The 20,974-nt window shown below is 37.4% G+C and overlaps 1 protein-coding gene across 1 annotated transcript; it reads right to left on the bottom strand.

The window, feature by feature from the left end:
* Nucleotides 1–17,238: 17,238 nt before the first annotated feature.
* On the bottom strand, nucleotides 17,239–20,380 carry LOC141433859 (uncharacterized). The gene is made up of 2 exons (XM_074095957.1): nucleotides 20,153–20,380; nucleotides 17,239–19,749 (listed from the first exon to the last, which is right to left on the bottom strand). Exons 1-2 carry the CDS (start codon nucleotides 20,244–20,246, stop codon nucleotides 17,564–17,566), a joined length of 2,280 nt encoding a protein of 759 aa, XP_073952058.1. The 5' UTR covers nucleotides 20,247–20,380; the 3' UTR covers nucleotides 17,239–17,563.
* Between the last annotated feature and the right edge of the window lie 594 nt (nucleotides 20,381–20,974).

Here is a 20,974-nt window from a genome sequence, read left to right as displayed (position 1 = left end):
GTTCTTGCCTATAATTTGTAAAGAAAATATAAAACAATTCAAAAAGAAATTTATACTCAAACATTTGTTAAGACTTTGCTTACTGGTATTCATTCACTCATTTTTATTAAACAAGGATTTATAAATAATTTCAAGATTTCAAATAGCTTCCTGTTAAAAATTTAGTTTTTACACAAGCTTTTTTTGCTAATTGTACTTACTTAATGCTGTACAAAAGTACATTGTGTCTTAAGGGCGGTAAATAAGGAATTACGAACGAGAGTCTACTAGAAACCCAAAGTCGAAGACGGAGGGCTTTAATGAGTCGATGTTCGTAATTCTAGTACCGCCCGTGTGACATACAATTTTTTTCATCACATTTGCGAGTAAAATTTCATAGATCTAAAAGATAAAATAAAATTGTTCCAAATATTGGCGATACCTTAGGCTGCGCTCTTTTCAGACTTTCCCAGACTGACCGATCTAAATGAGCCACCCTGTATAGGGTGTGGGTTATATTCTATGCTATTTTATAATTTCGTCGATCTGTCCGATTGTAAGCGGCCGGGTCGCCTCATGCAATATTAATAGGGCGCGGCATCAACGCGAGATGCTAATGCCGCCGGTCGTCTGGGGTCAAATCGACGCAAGCTCTAGTTTTAACATCGAATGCAAAGAAGGAATTGCAGTCCACATTGCTTTGCAATTTTGAACATTACTCGCCACCTTTCAATAACTGCCACCTTATAAATAACCTAACCATAAAAATTTAATTTTTAATTCAAGCTTTTTTCGCTGACTATAGTTTTTGTTGACTACTTGCATTTTCACCCAAACAACATGTGCATACCAAATTTCAAGTCGATGCTATTAACCGTTGAAGAGTTGCGTCCTGCGGATACGATTCTGGCTGGACTACCAGGATGTCACTACTAGATTACTGTATTGTCACGCGATTTACATAAGTATTCCAAATTTCAAGTCAATCTGATTACTGGAAGCTGGTCAAATTTAACTTGCAAGATTTGATTACAGACAGACAGACAGATAACGGGACAGGTGAAACTAAAAAAAAGCTTGTAAAAATTCTAACATTACACGATGACGTTTGGACGGTGGGGATAAGTATACTACTCTTGAACATGGCCATTGTAATATGGTTGAAACGTCGAGGTAATTTTAATAATAAAGATAGTCGCGATTAAGTATTGGACGATTTTTTTCCATAAATCTGACAGTAATTGGCCCCTATCCCATCTGATGTAAAATGCAGATGAGGCTAAAGGTGTATCTCACTGATTCAGTAAAAGCCTATTCACTAAGGCCTGAGGCCGTATTGGCTAACGTTTCGACGCTCGCGATCGCAATCAAATCACAGATTTCGCATTAAAAACTGTCATTTGATTGCGATCGCGAGAATCAGAAACATTAGGCAATAGGTACGGCCTCTTTCCTTAATTAAGGGTCGTGCGCTCGTTTTACTTCGAAGATAAATTAGTAAAGAAGTAGTTGATGTGTTGTGCTTGTGATAATTTGACCTGTGTAACAATATACCGGCTAATCTTTGGAAATGGAGGAGAGTAGGTTTCTCCATGAAAACACATGCGTCTTGGAGTGAAACAGAAGAGTAGGTTGAAGTTCATTGACATATATATTATATAACTTACGCAAAACTCATCCCAGTTCGTCTGCTGCGTCATATACGTAGCGTAGAGAAGTAACATTCCCGATCGCTTGCGCAGTAAAGGCCGTATTCAAATGAAGGGCCCCCGAGACTGGCGGGAAACAATGATCATATTACAAACTTGTTTACGCGCGGGCCAGGGAAGCTGCGGGCGAGAAATTAGGTTTTCATCATCATCATCCCAGCCTATATAATATACGTCCCACTGCTGGGCACAGGCCTCCTCTCAGAACAAGAGGGCTTGGGCCATAGTTCCCACGCGGGCCCAGTGCGGATTGGGAACTTCACACACACCATTGAATTGCTTCGCAGAGTTGTGCAGGTTTCCTCACGATGTTTTCCTTCACCGCAAAGTTCGTGGTAAATTTCAAATGTAATTCCGCACATGAATTTCGAAAAACCCACGACCCTCTGCTTGGGAGGCAAACCACTAGGCCACCACGGTTTTTTAGGTTAATTAGATTAAACGTGCAAGTAAAAGGAAGTGGTAGGCTAGTCTAGTGGTTTGACCAATGGGCTGTCAAGTAGAGACTCGGATTAGAGTTAAAAATTTGAGTTTATCGGAATTTATATATGACACTAAACTTCCCACAGCTTGTAAGTATACGCGTAAACTGACAGTTGATTTTAATGTTCGTGTTTTTACTAATTTCCACGGGAATTACCGAAAATTACGTGGTGGTTTCCATTGAATAATGATTTGATTTGATTTATTGAATAATTAACAGCACAAAATAATAAAATACAATGTTTTACAACAATCTATGTTACACATTTACGTTTGCATAAACGTCAAATTTCATGTCTCATTTTTTCCTGATCCCGTCATCCTGATTCCTGAGCATTAGGGTACGCGTAGCTATCTGGATTAAAAGTATTTATCTATACTTAGTGTAGATAAACAGTAACACATAGTCTTTGTGTAACTGCGCAAGCGTCCAACTATCTATGTATATGTCGGCGGCCGATCGTAAAATCCGCCAGATCACGAAATTCTAAAGTTGGCCAGGCATATCACGATGTGCCTGAGAAACAATACGGCAGATCGATTAGAGCAACGCATTCGTCGATATTCCTAGCTTTATATCGGGCACATCGTGATATGCTGAAAAAAAATAAAAAAATTAGGTACGACGAGCGAAGCGAGGAGTGGTTAGTTTGAATTGTGACCACTACGCACGAGCCGAGCTAGCGAAGCGAGCGTGCCGCGGCAGCGGCCGGCGAAGTGTCAGAAACGATATGGCGGCGTTTCATGATATGCCTAGGAATTTCATGATTTGCCAAATCATGAAATGGCGGCGTTTCATGATCTGCCTGAACGTCACTAGGCAAATCGTTAAACGGTGAGTTTTGAACGATATGGCGGATGTCCCTTAGCAAATTCATGAAATGGCGCCATTTCACGATATGCCTAGGAATTTCGTGATCTGGCGGATTTTACGATCGGCCGCCGACATACATACCAAATCTTATCTAAATCTGTTTACCCATTCAAGGCGCAAGCCACACAGAAGAGACGTTGGATGGGGGCGTTGGACGGGGCGGACACGTGGCGAGAGTGTCGTCACCTCGTCTCTGCTGTCTCATTTAGATCACGAACGTTATATACATTTAGTATGAAAACTAAGTCAAGAGACGCCGTGACTATGACTCGCCCCCTTCCCACGTCTCTTCTGTGTGGCTTGCGCCTAAGAATAACAATCACATGCACATGTGCAAATAGTCCCAGCCTATCACTTAGCTCACTTAGCTGTACTTTTTTCAATGTATAATGACCAGATGGTCCCAAAGGAAGACCAGCGCCGTTCGCAAGACCGGCAGATTGCTGATTTGGGACCATTTCGTGACATGCATACGTAACAATTTTTTATTTTATTTTTATTATTGTTGCTGTCTTTTTTAATGTCACGAATAAATGTTTTCTTTCTTTCTTTCTTTCTTTCTTTCCTATATACGTCCCACTGCTGGGCACAGGCCTCCTCTCAGAATGCGAGGGCTTGGGCCGTATATCCCACGGGGGCCCAGTGCGGATTGGGAACTTCACACACACCATTGAATTACTTCGCAGGTTTGTGCAGGTTTCCTCATGATGTTTTCCTTCACCGTAAAGCTCGTGGTAAATTTCAAATGTAATTTCGCACATGAATTCCGAAAAACTCAGAGGTGCGAGCCGGGGTTTGAACCCACGATCCTCTGCTTGAGAGGCAACAGGTCAAACCACTCGGCCACCACGGCTTGTGCAAATACTCACAGAATATTCTCAAAAAAGTCTAAGCGGCCGTCTTTTCTAAGGCCCGGCCTCCACGAGCCGAAAAAGCGCGAATAGCCTTGAATATTTACGCGGAGCGGTGTGGGCGAGCCCTTAAATTACAGTCAAAATGCAAGAGGTGTTGGGGGAGCGCAAAACGCTTTGCGGATGCGTGGTAAGTTCAGTATTACGTATTAGTGTCGGTTTTTGTTTTAGCGGGTTCGTGTGATGGCTCATTTATGGGATAAATAGTGTTTAATTTTGACAGATTTTCTGTATCTAGAAATATTCACGGGGAATCCGCTGCCACGCAGAAATATTGAGAGCAGATTTATAAATAAAATGTAATTTACTCTTATGTTTTTTATGTTAAATAAAAATAATGATTAGATTTTATTCTTGGGTATGTTTATTTTATTGTATGAGCGTGTTAAGTATTGTACATCAGCCAAGTATGTGGTCTACCACCCTAAAGTTGATAATCGTTTGCATGTCATAAAACAATAATGCCAATAGACGTGTCTGTCAACTTGAAAGTTCGACTTTAGCGACATATTCATTTGATAGGAACTTGTTTAAAAATTGATAGACCACTTATTTGGCTGATGGGTACCTAAGTGGGATTATTTTGGTTACGAAGGGAAAAAGTAGTGACTTATAGTGATGTTTAGTTCTTACACGAAGAAATTTTATAAACAAAAAAAAGTAAATAAAACAGTCCATGATTCATAGTTTTGTCATGCCGAACCCTCGATAATACGTGTTTTTAACCCCCGACGCTAAAAGAGGGGTGCTATAAGTTTGACCGCTGTTGTGTCTGTTTGTCTGTAGGTATTCCTGTGTGTCTGTCTGTGGCACCGTAGCTCTTAAACGGTGGACCGATTTGAATGCGGTTTTTTTTTGAAATCAGGTTTTCTAGCGATGGTTTTTAGATATGTTTCATCATAATCGGTTTACCCGTTTTTGAAATATTGAACTTTGAAGTGACAAAGTCAGGGGTTTTAAACTTTTTGTTGGTTAGGTTATCTTATAGACTCAACCGATTTAGCTTGGCAAAAAAATGTTCCTTCAAAGGTGTTTAGTAGTTTTAACAACCTGTAAAATATCGCAATCCCGTGTATGGGCATTCCCTTGAACATACACTATGTTAGACCAAACCTACGAGTAATAAATTACTTCTTTAGCTACTTTACACAACACCCTAACCCACCCTAATTACTACGGACAAAGAACAAGAAGGTACCTGATACCACGCATTTACAATAAAATCATATCTGAAAACGAGTGTGAAACGAAATAGTTATTTGTGCAACAAGAGAGCAAAGTTGTTTTTTGTTGCGAGTGTTGATTTTGAATCCCGAGTAAGCGAAGGATTCTATAATTGAATCACGAGCGTTAGCGAGTGATTCTAGGTTAGAATCCTGAGATCAGCAAGGGATTGAAATACACGAGATGCAAAAAAACTTTGGTCTCGTGTGACACATACTATTTTTCACCTCAGCAGCGAGAACATAATTTAAATGTAACATAAGAATAAAACCACATATACCTACCTGTTTACGAAACAAACACATTTTTTTTAAAATATAATCCGATTATTATCAAATATAATAATTACATTTAAAACCATAAAAAGAGTCCAGTAGCTACAATACAAATCGCATACTCATAACATGCAATCTTAACTTCTTGTACTAATGTCACACTTATTTTATTTTTTAATACTGCAAAAAGCCTCATCTCGGGGTAATTGAAAAGGTTGAACAATTAAATATGATTTTTATTAAGATTTCTATTACAAACAAAATAGATTTGTTAAAAAATCATTCAATTTAACACATAATAATTATACTGTAGATGCCGTATACGGAATTCTTTTATAAAAAAAAAACAAGAGAAGCGGCTTTCGTGTAACGAGGTTGCATACTTTATTAAAAGATCGGGAAAATTTACATTTTGGAAATATTTCGATATATTTTTAATACCAAAATTTAATTTAAGTTTGTAATCGACAAATTTGATCCTATCTCTTGCTTTTTTCGAGTTGAAGTGAAATGACAGATCAAAGTAAAGTTCAAATATTTGGAATTCAGTGAGTAGACCCAACACTGTACTCAGCATTTAAAAAAAATAATTAAAAAATTACTTTGTCTCACGGAGTGAGCAAAATGCGATTTTGCTCACTGATTTCTCATAGCAAAACCTGCCTGTTTGAGGTGCTGAGGTGAAAAATATATTTAAATCTAAAGTAAAGGCGTGTTTGATGGATACCTTCATTAAAGAAAGTGAAAGTTAAGGCGCATAAATACTGTATGCTTGTGAATTTGTGTGTTTATGTTTGTCTTGCTTTGGGTACGTAAGTAAGGTAAATGTCCCAGTGCTTGAAGTTGCTCTAACCGGATGGCAAAGTGGTTAGAGAACCTGACTACGAAACTTTAAGGTCCCGGGTTCGTTTCCCGGCCGGGGCAGATATTTGCATGAATAATGCGAATGTTTGTTCTCGGGTCTTGAATGTTTAATATGGATTTAAGTGTGTATTTAAAGAGTGCTGTCTTCGCCAACAAACTGCTTAGCAGTTTGGCGAAAGTATTTTTAAGTTGTTATTTTTGTAAAATGTGATTAATAAATTTAAAAAAAAACCCTAAAGAAAATAAGCGGTACCTAAATAAAATTTTACTAGCATTTTTCTGCGTTTAAACAAATTAAAACTTAATCTTACTACTTGTATATGGGTGAAATTTGACTTTTTAGATTCAGATTCGACTTAAAACATTAATTTAAAACATTGATATAAGAAACTTTATATCAAGGTTATATAAAACTACTAACTCATATAATTCAGAAAAAACGTTGTAACCCACTGGGCCTTCGCTTCCGCCGCCTGGACAAAAAGAACTCGCAAAAAGATAATATTTTTTAAGGAGGCGGATTAAAATAACCATTCTTTATCCCCCCTCTGTCATCGCCGTCTCTAGACAATCAACGCACGAAGATTACACACGTAACAGGGGAAAAATCGCGGGCTATAATACTCTATATTATTTGCTCACTGGTCACGTCGCGCCGCATTGATGTAGGAATGCGGAGGTATCTTAATATTTTGGAAAAAGTGAGTTTATTATTTTTATACCCCCGTCCAAATTGTTTATGGGCAATGGTTATTAACCTCGTGGGTGCACAGTGGTGAAATCAAGGAAAATAGACAAAAGGAATGTTAAATAGTTTTTTTTTAAGTTTTGCGAAATTAATTTATATAAATGTACACGTGTGGAAAAAAAGTGTAATTAGTTAAAATAATATGATTCTGGTGCGTGTGTGTGTGCTTGTGTGGTTAAAATGTGTATGTTTTTACGGGTTTCTTTTTAATTGGGTTCAACAGAAAAAACGCGGAGTGCGGCCAAATCTATACTTTTAAATTTTTCATTATTTTTGATAAAGCAACTTTACTGACAGACTTATAATGGTTTTTAGAACATTAGCCTAAAAACTGCAACTACTGCTGGACTCTTACTCAATACTACTTTATTGGTAATATCATTATTACATGTAATTTTGTTAAATTATTCTATTATATTATAAAGCTATGTATATATATATCATCATCATCCCAGCCTATATACGTCCCACTGCTGGGCACAGGCCTCCTCTTAGAACAAGAGGGCTATATATATACTTAGCTATAAAACAAAACTATTTTGACAAATAAAAAAACCTAAGCATCGCTATCATAATTAAACCCTCAAATTACACCCGTGTTTTAATTTTACACATTAAACTGACGGCGTAATGAGGCGTAAACCCTTTACGCCAAAGTTACAGGTCAACGTGGGAGCCCAGTGTGCGCGGACAAAATTTATACGCCCGCCGGGAAATTAATATCAGGTGAACTAGACGAGGAATGAGCGGTAGTTAAATGTTAGAGCAACGAGATAGCGACGTTTGAAGATGTGCTGTGATTAATGTGAAAAAATGTGTGACGGCTAAATTGAAAGCGTCACGAGAGCGGGGCATATTTTGTGGAATAAAAAATGCGAAAATTCTATGCGTGTCGAGCGATGCACAGTGGAGAGTTCCGAACCAATATGAGACAAATAATATTCATATTAAGTTTTTGGTAGGACCTTGTGCAAGGTCCGCCCGGATTGCTACCACCATCTTGCTCGCTAATCCTGCCGTGAAGCAGCAGTGCTTGCACTGTTGTGTTTCGGCGTGGAGAGTAAGACAGCCGGTGAAATTACTGGCACTTGAGGTCTCCCATCTTAGGCCTCTAGGTTGGCAACGCATCTGCAATACCCCTGGTGTTGCAGATGTTTATGGACCGTGGTGATCTCTTACCATCTGGAAAACCACTTGCAAGTTTGCCATCCAGTTGAATAAAAAAAAACTTGTACAAATTATCGAAAATACAAATTGAAACATAGATGCGCAGAAAAACCAGAAAAGGAGACCAGCGCTAAAACGCTCGATGAGGGCTAAAACATAGATGTCGCTAGTGTCGCTGCTTAAGTGACTAAATAAGAAACAAACAAGCTGAGATATGTGGTGCATAGGAGAAATTTGTGTCTGTATTCCTGTCCAGTGGTGTTGTAGAGGTATAGCACGCAGAACGGAATGCTGAGGACCTGGGTTCGATTTCCAGCGCTGGTCCCTTTTTCTGGTTTTTCTGTGCATCTATGTTTCAGTTTGTATTTTCGATACGGATTTTACGGAATGACCGTAAAAGTAACAAAATTTGGAGTTGAAATAAAAAATACAAAAATACTCCAAAAACCAATCTTAATTTATTACAAATTAACTTGTCAAGCCTATAGTCATAAAACTAGACCACGCAAATAGCACTTAGTCATATTGTATAACGCTCTAGCGCTAGGGATCGTTTTCACCATTTCTTTTTACCCGAATCCTATACCATGTGACAGAAAGAAGCGATGAAAGCGATCTTGATTGCGATTGCGTTAGACAATAATGCCTGAGGTCGACCTGCATTATTTGTTTTGTTAAGTTATCATCATCCCAGCCTATATACGTCCCACTGTTGGGCACAGGCCTCCGCTCTCAATGAGACGGCGTGGGCCGTAGTTCCCACGCGGGCCCAGTGCGGATTGGGAACTTCACACACACCATTGAATTGGTTCGCAGTGCAGGTATCCTCACGATATTTTCCTTCACCGTAAAGCTCGTGGGAAATTTAAACTTGTAATTCCGCTCATGAATTTCAAAAAACTTAGAGGTGCGAGCCGGGGTTTGAACCCACGATGCTCTGCTTGAGAGGCCATAGGTCAAACCACTCGGCCACCACGGCTTCAGTTGGTTTTGTTTAGTAATAACGACTTAAATTTGCGATCCATGCGCTTACCGCTTGTAAAAACGATACTTACAGTTTTCCGGAGTAAAAACGACCTAATATGCTTAGTGTTATACTATCGTAATAAAATATCTCCAAATTTAATTTCACCAGACAATCATTTGGGATTAAGAATAGTTTGGATTACTTTATTAAAATACAGATAGCTATTCGTAACACATCACGACTAACCCAATTTTCATCACACACGAAACCTCTACTGTTGTTTACCGAGCTTATTATAATTTATAACAGCCTTATTTACCTCACATTTACAAAGCAGGAAACTTTCTCATAACAACCCCTGTTAAACCCCCGTTCAACATGATATGAAGCACATTTACAACGTAAAATTACATTAAAGCTTGTCAAAAATACTAACGAACGAAACCGAAGCCCAAAGGAGCTAGTGAAAGACATATACTGTGTCAGAAGGGAACGTTTTCATTATATTTTGAGGATAAAGTCTCAAAGAAGTGCTAGACCAAGCGAGGAAAAGTTGGCTGACAGATCACCGCACTGTGAATAACTGGATGAACGCAAAAGTTACCGCAAATGTTTTTTGTATTTCTTAAAGATATTACCTAGTTATTTCACGAAACCTACCTACCTTTACCTAGCAAACCTTTACCTTACCTTTACCTTTTACCTAGCTCGTTTACTTTTGTTAACATCTTATTTGGGTACCGGACCTCAGTCGGCAATAAATATCTAACCAACCAAAAGTTGGAAAACCTCCGAATCTGTCGCTTCAAAGTTCAATATCTCAAAAACGGATGAACTGATTTTGATGAAACATGTCGAAGAACTATCGCTAGAACACCTGCTTTCAAATTAAAAAAAAATCCGCATTCAAATCGGTTCACCCGTTTAGGAGCTACGGTGCCACAGACAGACACGCACACACACACACACACAACACGCACGCACGCACGCATGCACGCACGCACGCACGCACGCACGCTCGTAAGAACATTGAATATTTTCGTACTTGATCAAAACAAATAGCAGTTTATATACAGCATGTTTGGAAAAACCCTTCTTCAAACAATAAAACAAGAGCGGCAGCAAGCATAAATTCGAGAGCAGCAAAGAAAATATAGCAGCTGAAAGCCTTTTCATAATGTATGAGCGGATACTGGGGGCTTGTGGCAAAGGTTGCAATGCGATAGAAATGAAACAAAGAACTACAGTCACTTTAAGTTTTAAAGATATCAATGACTGTGCTCCTGGATTCTCGTTAGAATTTATCAGGACTTAAGTATACAAAATTTGATATAGCGGAAAAATGTAGACTTTGATTCAGTAAAATTTAGAGGCATTATGATTTTTTTACAAGCTTTTATTTAGTTTCACCTGTCCCGTTGTGTCTATCTGTAATCAAATCTTGCAAGTTAAATTTGACCAACTTCCATTAGTCAGATTGACTTGAAATTTGGAATACTTATGTGAATTGCGTAACAATACAATAATCTACTAAGTGACATTCTGCTAGTCCGGCCAAGACTGTCTCCGCGGGGCGGAACTCTTCAACGGTTTATAGTATCGACTTGAAATTTGATATGAAAATGTAGTTTGGGTAACAATCAACAAAAAATAAAGTTAAGATTGGTTTTTGGAGGCTTTTTGTGTTTTTTATTTCAACTCCAAATTTGTTACTTTTACGGTTATCCCGTGAAATCCAACGAAAATACAAAGTGAAGCATGGATGCACAGAAAAAAAAAAACAGAAAAAGAGACCGGCGCTGGAAATCAAACCCAGGTCCTCAGCATTCCGTGCTGCGTGCCATACCCCTACACCACAATTATACCTTATAATGCAATTATATTTTAAGCTGCTATTTACTCTTAAGCTATTATTAATTCTCAAGAAAACTTTCAAATTTTTCCACCCACCGGTTTAGATTTTAGAGAAAATTTGTACTTTAAAGTTGAATATTTTGCAAACTAACTAATCACTGAACCGAAAAACCGTTTAGCAGCCCCCTAATGGTTTTAAAATACCTATCCAACGATACCCCACACTTCAAGGTTGGATGAGAAAAAAAAATCACCCCCACTTTACGTCTATGGGAGACGACCTAAAAAAATTTTTTTTGAATTTCTTATTGTACCATTTTGTTGGCATAGCTTACAATATTACATATTCGTGCAAAATGACAGCTTTCTAGCATTGATAGTCCCTTACGCGGACCTAGTGCGGATTGGGAACTTCACACGCACCATTGAATAAACAAACAAAGATATTCACTTTTACAATAATATTATCACGGACCTTTGACATCAAACCCTAAAAAAGTCGGAACTCTATTACAAAGCCTGTGTGTCTATCAGTCCGTTCGCCGCTGTACTGTATCTTTTAAACCATAATGTGGATACGCAGAAACTTGAAATATAGTGGGTTATGGCCATTATGTCTACCAATAAGAGCAAAAGGACTCACTTTAAAAAAAAAAAAAAAAAATATTTTCTTACAGCCTTATTCATAAAAAATTCTTAATTGAGGTTTGATTGGTCTGTTACTTAGCAGACTGATTAAGCTTGTTAGACGGTTGTCAAGAAGTATGGTTCATAAACGCTTGCCAGCAGTCTGCTAGTTGTTGAGCTGCTGATAGACTGATTAGACGCGTTATGTTGGCCATCTTGACAAATCAAAGACAAAAAATGGCCTCATCGATAATTAAAAAAAAAAATTGACAGAAGTGACAGCAAATTAGCAGGAAAAAAAAGAAAAAGCGAGATGTTTGTTTTCCCGCCATTTCCGATCCGCATGTTTATGTAGTAGGTACCTACCGAAGTGCAAAAAGCCGTAATTATGTAAATCATCCTAATTTCATTTTTTTCCATATTTATTGTTAGTAAAGTAGCAGTAATAAATACCTAATTAAAAGGATTTTTAAATACAAATTCCTGAAAATAAATTTTCCTGTTTTTTTTTTTAATCTTTGCGTAACCCTCCCTTCACTAAAAATATCTTCGGTATGGTTTTTTGCTCTTGTCAAAGTCAGCTATTCAAACTTCTGGCGGCCATTTTGTGACTTAGCAGGGAGATAAAGGAGGGTCTACGGTCCTCTAACTTTAGCAGAGCCTTGATCGACTGATTAGCGCTAACATACGTTTATGAATCATGTTTTTTAGCATCGGGCCTTCAAGGAGCCTTCAAGGAGGCTCTAACTTTTTATGAATAAGGCTGTTAATCTTCATATACATATTTTTTATATAAAAATGAAGGTGATTTGCTCCTAACTCACCTGATGTAAAATCTGCAGATGAGACCAAATATATATAATAATATTTTTATTGTAATTTTTTTCTCTGTGTATCTGTTTTCTGTATCGCTCACTTTGTCTGGTGTCCAATAAAGAGTCTTTGTATTGTATTGTATTGTATATTTTTTATTCGACTGGATGGCAAACGAGCAAGTGGGGCTCCTGATGGTAAGAGATCACCTACGCCTATAAACATCTGCAACACCAGGGGTATTAACCTAGAGGAATAAGATGGGATACCTCACGTATTACTGGAATCACCGGCTGTCTTACTCTCCACGCCGAAACACAACAGTGCAAGCACTGTTGCTTCACGGCAGGATTAGCGAGCAAGATGATGGTAGCAATCCGGGCGGACCTTGCACAAAGTCCTACAACCTGCATTTAACTTGGCCTTATTGTTTATTATTAACTTAGCCTTATTATATTATTAATTTGCATGTAACTTGGCCGTAGGCCGGTTTTTTCTAAACTAAGCACAATAATAATATGTTGTATAAATATGTATATAGAATAGAGGATAATGTCGTATGTTTTGTGTTCAATTGGGAGACAATAAATCCTCGGGAACAAATATTATTTCGTGTAGGTGAGAGTTTTTTAAGGGCGTGAAATCGGAACCGAATTTTTCTACACAATTCGATTCAATGCATGGAATAGACATGTCCGCTTGTTTTGTAACAACAGTGCGGCGATTATGTAGATTCGTATGACATGATATTTGTAGTATTATAGGGCTAAGGAGTCGACTTGCAAAATCTTTTCCGTGAAAATATTCCTTATAAGTCCTAAAAACTCTGTATTTCTACAAAAGTACAACTCCGAAAATGGTAATAATTATGGCTGTGGGTTTTCACGATGTATATAGAATTGTGATTCTTAAAATCGGCTCTTTAAGTTCATCTTTAAGTTGTTAAAAAAAAGAACTTGAATGTTTGAGAATTGATGCTTAATTTTTTGCAATGATTTTTTTATGGCGTAGGTATACCTACTTTGATTTATGTTATTGAGAGAGGCAATCGAGCATGCGGATTATCTGATGGGAAATTATTACTGACTAAGTTTGTAACATACCTTTGCAAAGTAAGATGTAAATTTTGTATAATATAACCCTTAAACAATTGTAATTTAAAATGAATGCCTGACCTATCAATGTATATAATACCCACCTAAACTTTGTTGATTCCAAAGCTTTTTTATCCCGCATCTAATTTGTAACGTATCTTTACAGAAAGTGCCACACTTTATAAGAACCTCGAACACGACAGGGTGCTACAAATGATATTTCTCAGGGTAACCCAATAAGGGTGGCCCCCGGGATTACTACCTGGCTCGGGGGCTGCAGGGGTCGCTGGGGTTGCCGGGGGTTCCTGTAATACCAGATCCCCAAGTACTTACGATTTAAGCTCTGTTTCCTGTTCCGTTTCATGTGTTTTTGATGAATGCGATTGAGAGGTGAATAGGAGGGTATCTTAATATTCATATAATTGACTTGTGACGTAAAGTATGTTCTTTTTAACCGTTTTCCTTTGTTTCAACGGAATGTGTTAACATTTGTGAAGGAGAATATAATATCGTTATATATATAAATTTCTATGTAGGAGTAGATTTTTTAAAAATCCCAAAAACCACACTATTAAGCCTGCCCCCTCTTTTAGGCTGGCAATGCACTCGCAGTCCTAATAATGCTGTAGGTGTCCATGGGTGATCACTTACAACCAGCTGACCCGCATGCTCGTTTGCCAGCTATTTGATAAAAAAAAAACTAACAGAGACAGCTGACTTTATACAAAATGTATATTTCTATTGCCACCACAACAACAATAAAATAATAAAAATCAATTAAACTATTAATGAAAGTGAGTCCCATCCAAAGAATATAAAAGGACCCTGTACTGCGTACATTTTGCTTAGAAACAGGACTCTGCTAACACTAGAGTTATAGCGTATATTTTGACGTACCAACAAGTTTTAATACCCATACATAAATAACGGAATCCTCGGCACGCGGGTCTAACTTACTAATGGTGTTTTTTTTTAAATTAACCCCTCGACGAATTAAACTAATTACGGTCAAGGACTCCATGGAACCTTTTCAAAGGAAAAGTCATAACGATTTTCTTTGTTAATTAATGCTATGACGTTTAAAGTCTTTGACCGTACCTGAGCATTTTTTTCAAGTAAACGCAATAAACTCGAACATCATAAACAAACAATAGCTCACTCAATTAAAGTAATTCGCAGCGTTACCGCAGTAATTCGCACTCGAACTCGCACGAGCGAGAAATGAAGTTAAATAATTAGCGTGCGCGAGACGGGCGCGATAGACAAACTGAGCAGCCGGCGTAATTAGTTCACTGGGTACACTTGACGCGGACCTGTGGTTACACCGTAGCTCAATAAAAAAAACCGCCCGCAAAATACCGCGAGCTTGGGACGTGTTTTTTTTTTATTATTTTTTTTATTCAACTGGATGGCAAACGAGCAAGTGGGTCTCCTGATGATAAGAGATCACCACCGCCCATAGACACCTGCAACACCAGGGGGATTGCAGATGCGTTGCCAACCTAGAGGCCTAAGATGGGATACCTCAAGTGCCAGTAATTTCACCGGCTGTCTCACTCTCCACGCTGAAACACAACTGTGCAAGCACTGCTGTTTCACGGCAGGATTAGCGAGCAAGATGGTGGTAGCAATCCGGGCGGACCTTGCACTAGGTCCTACCACCTGCAAACGCCACTGCCACGCTGCGTTGCTAAATTTTTCCTGGCTCATAATAATATAGGTACCTCATATAAAATTAGAAAAACTAAAACACGCAATTAAAAGCTACGGTCTACTGTCTTTAGACGACTTAACTCCCTATGCTATGCCACATGGGAGAATGTTGATAGAAATATTTACTGAAAGAAGACTTACAATACAATACAATACAAAAACTCTTTATTGAACACCAACACGTAGCAGTACATAAAACACACTAAACTTAAGACACTCATCGTCCATGTCAGCTGAAAGACGTCCACTGCTGGACATAGGCCTCCCCCAAGGCTGTCCACTCAGACCGGTCTTGTGCTTTCCGCATCCAACGCAATCCCGCGATCTTAACCAGGTCGTCGCTCCATCTTGTTGGAGGCCTGCAGACAGTTCGTCTCCCGGTCCAATAGACTTCATTTGAAAAACAACATCAAATGCATTAACTTTTTTAATAATATCTTGACTTGTGGGACATAGACAATGGCTAATAAAAAAAGGAAAACGACTCCAAAAAAATATTTTTTGAAAATATTTTTCTATGTACGTAATAGCTCGAAGTCGGTGCCCTCAGCACGACCCAGTAGGGTGGTAACAATTTAATTTTTATTACAAGCTTTTTTGCTGACCGTACTTCTTGTTGACTGTACTTGTATTGCCACCCAAACTACACTTGCACAAAATTTCAAGTCGATGCCATTAACCTTTAAAGAGTTTCATCCTGCGGAGATGATCCTGGCTGGACTAACAGGATGTCACTACCAGATTGTTGTATTGTATTGTTTGATGACCGGATGGCCAAGTGGTTAGAGAACCTGACTACGAAGCTCGAGGTTCCGGGTTCGATTCCCGGCCGGGGCAGATATTTGTATGAATAATACGAATGTTTGTTATCGGGTCTTGGATGTTTATTTAAGTATGTATTTATCTTTATAACTATGTTTATCCGTTGCCTAGTATCTATAGTTTGTGCCATAGAACAAGCTTTGCTTAGTTTGGGACTAGGTCAATTGGTGTGAAGTGTCCCATGATATTTATTATTATATTATTATTTTTATTATTATTTTCACGCGATTTACACAAGTATCAAGTCAACCCGATTACTGAAATTTGGTCATATTTAACATGGAAGATTTGATTACAGACAGACAGACGGAGAGACAGACAACGGGACAGGTGAAACTTAATAAAAGCTGGACCTTATACCTGCCGGTAATATTCGGTGTGACACACGGTCTTGGGATTCGTATTCTGCACATCATCCATACGCCACGCGCAAATCGCTCGCTTTGCATACATCGGGCGAATGCAGTCGGTACCGTCTACCGTCATCTTGCATTTCATTATGTACTTTCATTTAGCTTACTAAGTCGACTGTGACAACGTACAGTATCGAAACTACAAAATACGTTATTTATAGGAGACCAGTGTAAAGTTAAATTTTGACATAGAATAATGGTTTTAATATTATCATGAAAATGTGGGTACCAGAAAGAATAGTTAATTTAGCATGTTTTGCCTTACTTAAACACTATTTTACTATTTATCATAGTTTTCTAAATATTTCACATTCAGTTATGTACGTGGTTATATAAAACGGATTTTTATCGAAAGTGGCAGATTCGATAGTATTCTAGGCTTATAAAAATTAAGCAAATATTGAATGTGGTAGTTACGATATTATTCATAGACAATTTTTTTTAGAAAGCAGCTTTTTTTTATCGAAAGTGGCAGATTTGATAGTCTTCTAGGCTTCTGAAATTTTTTAAAATAATGAATGTGGTAATTTCGATATTATAATTAACATAAGTTTAACACTTTCGATACGTTTTATTTGAAAGTTAGGAGTAGACTTCGATATCAAACACAATTTTGTACGTATTTATTTAATATCCAAAATAAATCAACTTTTATTCTAAACATTGAGATCAGTATTAGTAACTTGTAGCATGAGATCGAGTACAGTAATAGAATATAATCAACTTCTTATAAAAAAAAACAAAAAACTTTAATGACACTTGAATTTAATAACAATGTTTAAGCTCAGTCTTGTTATTAACTTTAAACAAATAATATTCTTCTTGGTAGAATGTACCTATCTTATTAATAATTTCAAAGGTAGATATCGTATCAAAGTGACAATTCCACTTAGCACTTAACTATTAAATAAAATAAACTAGCAAAAATGTGTATGTTTAAGTACAAATAATCAAAAAATCAGTAAAAATAATCAACGCAATAAAAATATAATTTGAGAAAAAATCAGACCTTTTCGTGTCATAACCCTAATCATCTTCGTCACTTCCTGACACATTGATATTTTCATTTTGACTTGTCTTAAGATTTTTAAAAAAGCCATGATACTGTTTCCGGATATGCCCTGCTTGACAAAGAGACATCAAATCTTTATATTTGGCGTCAGAAATTGGTAAACTATCGGAATAAAGTACCTTCAATTCACTGTTGGAATTAGCAACAACAGTTTTTCTGTTGCGTCGTGTCGAAACTAAAGTATTCAATGTGAGATAATCGGACTCCAAATCATATTTATACAAAATAACATTTGGTTCCGATTTCTTTACACAGATTTCTTTAATGTTGTTCCATTTAACGTCTTGATTCAATGTATTCTTCTTGAAATTTCTGTTTTGCAACAACTCTTTCAGATTGTACAGCATATCTTGAGACACCTCTATGACATTGTACGGTTCATTATTGGTTTTAGCCCAGCGAACTAAAGCGTACCATTGATCTGGTGTATAAATTATTTTGCCTTTTGCAGTCCTCTCAATAAGAGCATGTACACTGTCTGCTTCTTGTTGCGTATGTCCCGATTCGAGAAACCTATGTGTGATATCAACATTGTATTTATTACTGGCATACATGTAAAGACTGTAAATTACTCTGTTTCGATTTTGGCCTGAGCAATTGTCTGACCAAAACCTTATGTCCATTGCACCATTTGACACTTTTTTTTCAATAAAACTTAACAAACAGCTACCAACCTCATTTGCCCCGCGTTTAGCTACATTTTCCGGCCATAAATAACAAGAAGCTTCTTTAATACCAGTGTCGAACACAGTAAAATGCATCAGTGATAGTTTTCGTTTGTAATAAAAGAGCGAGACTTCGCCAGAAGGACAGTGAAGTATTTTTTGAAAATCGTAAGTTGCACATACTACTTTCGGTGCATTATTTCTTGCATCTTCCTTATCTTTTGCTTTATAATTTCGTGCGATTTCCTTATTTGCAATATGCTTGTTATGAGCAGATATTTGTTCTTCTGTAGGGCTTTCGTGGTTGGTAAATGCATGGCATTTATCGCACATATCTTTTTTTGGGATGAAGAATGCAATATTCATATGATCATTTATTATGTTTCGATATTGTCGTTCAGTTTCTGCAGTATTATTATACAAATGCAGATCTGGCCAATCCTTGTACATTGAAAACATCTTATTGAAACTCAAGGAGTTATCTAAGTACAATTTACTGGTATTTTTTCTAGTGTAGTGGGATTCGACAGGTTGAAAAGATTTAACGTGATTGCAAACACTTCGTATCATTTCCTCATCTATCTTTTTAGCGTGATTTTGGTGCTTTCCCCTGTTGTCGCTACCAGTAATTCCACAAGTGTCCAATTTTTCGTGTGCTGTTCTAATTGTTTGGTCCGTTACAGAAAGAGTGTGGCAAAACATCTTCAAACAAACTTGCTGAGCTTCATAGGAATCAATCACAGGGACGGGTAAGTAATATTTGGTTGTAAATTGTCGTCTAGATGGACCTTCGGTTGTCATTCTTCTCTTTGGATATCTTTTAGTAAATTTATTTATGTACGCCCATTGTTTAGAGTGATCAGATAATTTCCAGTACTCATCAAAAATGTTCTTCCGAATCTCTTCTGTAAAACTTTCTGAGCATTTTAGTTTGCAAGTTGCAGGACAAGCCTGTTTCAAAGTTTTAGCTGGTACGGTTTTCCCTCTTTTGGAAACATACTGGTTTCCCGAATTCGTAAGTAATTTTCTACGAGTGTCAATCCATTGGTTGATATGCCGTTTTCGTTTGCGACCAGGATCGGCTTTGTATGTCGCTTTACGTTTACGGGAAGTGGATGAATTCGGAGTAAAAGGATTTTCATTTTCAGGTATAGATATTAGTGAATTTACGCTTGGGATATTTACCGGGTCTTGATTAACAGCTTGCGGAGAATCGACGTGAACGTCTTGGTTGGGAATAGGCGACGACGTCGGCATGTCTTCTTTATTTGGGGTATTTACTGGATTTTCTGTTGAATGTGTTTCTATGTAAAAGTCTTGTCCGGATGAGGGCGATGGCATGGGAGTACCTTCTTCACTACCTAATATAACGTCATCACCTGATTCAGCCTGTGAAGCAGGAAAGGCATTGTCATATATATCCTGCAATACACTCCATTCCTCTTCAGTACAGTCGTTATAAGGAACAGGGGATTCTGAAATAAAAGACAACATATTTGTAAAGATATAATCTACTACACAAATTAAATAATCTACCTATTAAAATCATTGACAACATCGAATCTCTCAGTCAACCTATAATATAGCGTGGAAGAAAATCGTAACTGGCAGATTCGATAAGTTTCGAATATAGTAAAACATCGAAAGTGCCACATTCGTCAGTATTGAGACTGCAAACGTACTCATATTTACACGTACAACATCGAAACTACCACTTTCGATAGTCTTACTCGCTAACCTTCAATTTAAACACGTGGGATAAAAAAAAACTAACAATAATGCTTTATTTCCACAAAATAAAAATTTGCAACGTCAATACTAGTACTAGGAACACAAATGTTTGATATAAAGTACTTGAGCGAATTATAATATACTTACCAGGCCGATTGTTATCCTTGCCGTGCGACGTAATTTCACTAGACTGGTCACTTTCCTTCACCAAATTTACCAAACGTCTACCGCGGGTATTCATTCTTAATACAAATCTAGGAATTAAACAAACAAAAACTTGAAAATAACTAAAACATAACTTAACTAAAGCCAACACGTCCTCACTCGCTCACATTGCGACGAATACTGACGATGCGGGCAGTTTCGGCAACTGTACGCTCGTTGCTGTTCGCGAACAGTATCGAATTTAAGACATTCGATCATGTTAGACGCTTGTGGTATGCAGTATTGATGTTATTCGATTCAAAAAATCAATTTTGAATAGGTTTTTAAAAAAAAAATCTTTGTTTTCTGATAGTACATTTAATTCTCTGACAAATGGCACAATAAAAGAAAAAACGAAAATTTGCAGATTCGGTACTGTACGTTGCGGCAGTCGAGATAAATACAACGTGTTTTCCATAGTTTCCGTTAACTCCAACAGACGGCTCAGGTCATTGAAAGAAGCGATAATAACATTTTTGACGGTATCAAAATACAACGTAAGAGACATAAAAAAGCTCACTTTTTCAATTTTCGTTTGCTAAATATGTGCTAAAAAGTATTTACACTGTTTTATTGCGCATTTTTTTATAATTCTTTATAAAAATAGTAAAGTTAGACCTAGATTACACCACTAGTGCCTTGGACAAATTAACTTCATTTGACATTTTGAACGTTGCCTCATGTTATTAAGATGCACCTGTTGAGAAAACTAAATTGTTTAGATTATCATCATTTTCATCATCATCATCTGTCGGAAGACGTCCA

The sequence above is a fragment of the Choristoneura fumiferana genome, chromosome 12 (assembly GCF_025370935.1).
Source record: "Choristoneura fumiferana chromosome 12, NRCan_CFum_1, whole genome shotgun sequence".
Taxonomy (NCBI): Eukaryota; Metazoa; Arthropoda; class Insecta; order Lepidoptera; family Tortricidae; genus Choristoneura; species Choristoneura fumiferana.
This window is presented reverse-complemented; position numbering and strand designations above follow the sequence as displayed.

Excerpts from the sequence above, each read along its gene's own strand:
- LOC141433859 (XM_074095957.1), bottom strand. The coding sequence starts at position 20,246 with ATGAATACCCGCGGTAGACGTTTGGTAAATTTGGTGAAGGAAAGTGAC. Across the intron at positions 19,750-20,152 it reads CAAGGATAACAATCGGCCTG|AATCCCCTGTTCCTTATAAC; the intron begins GTAAGTATATTA and ends CTTTTATTTCAG.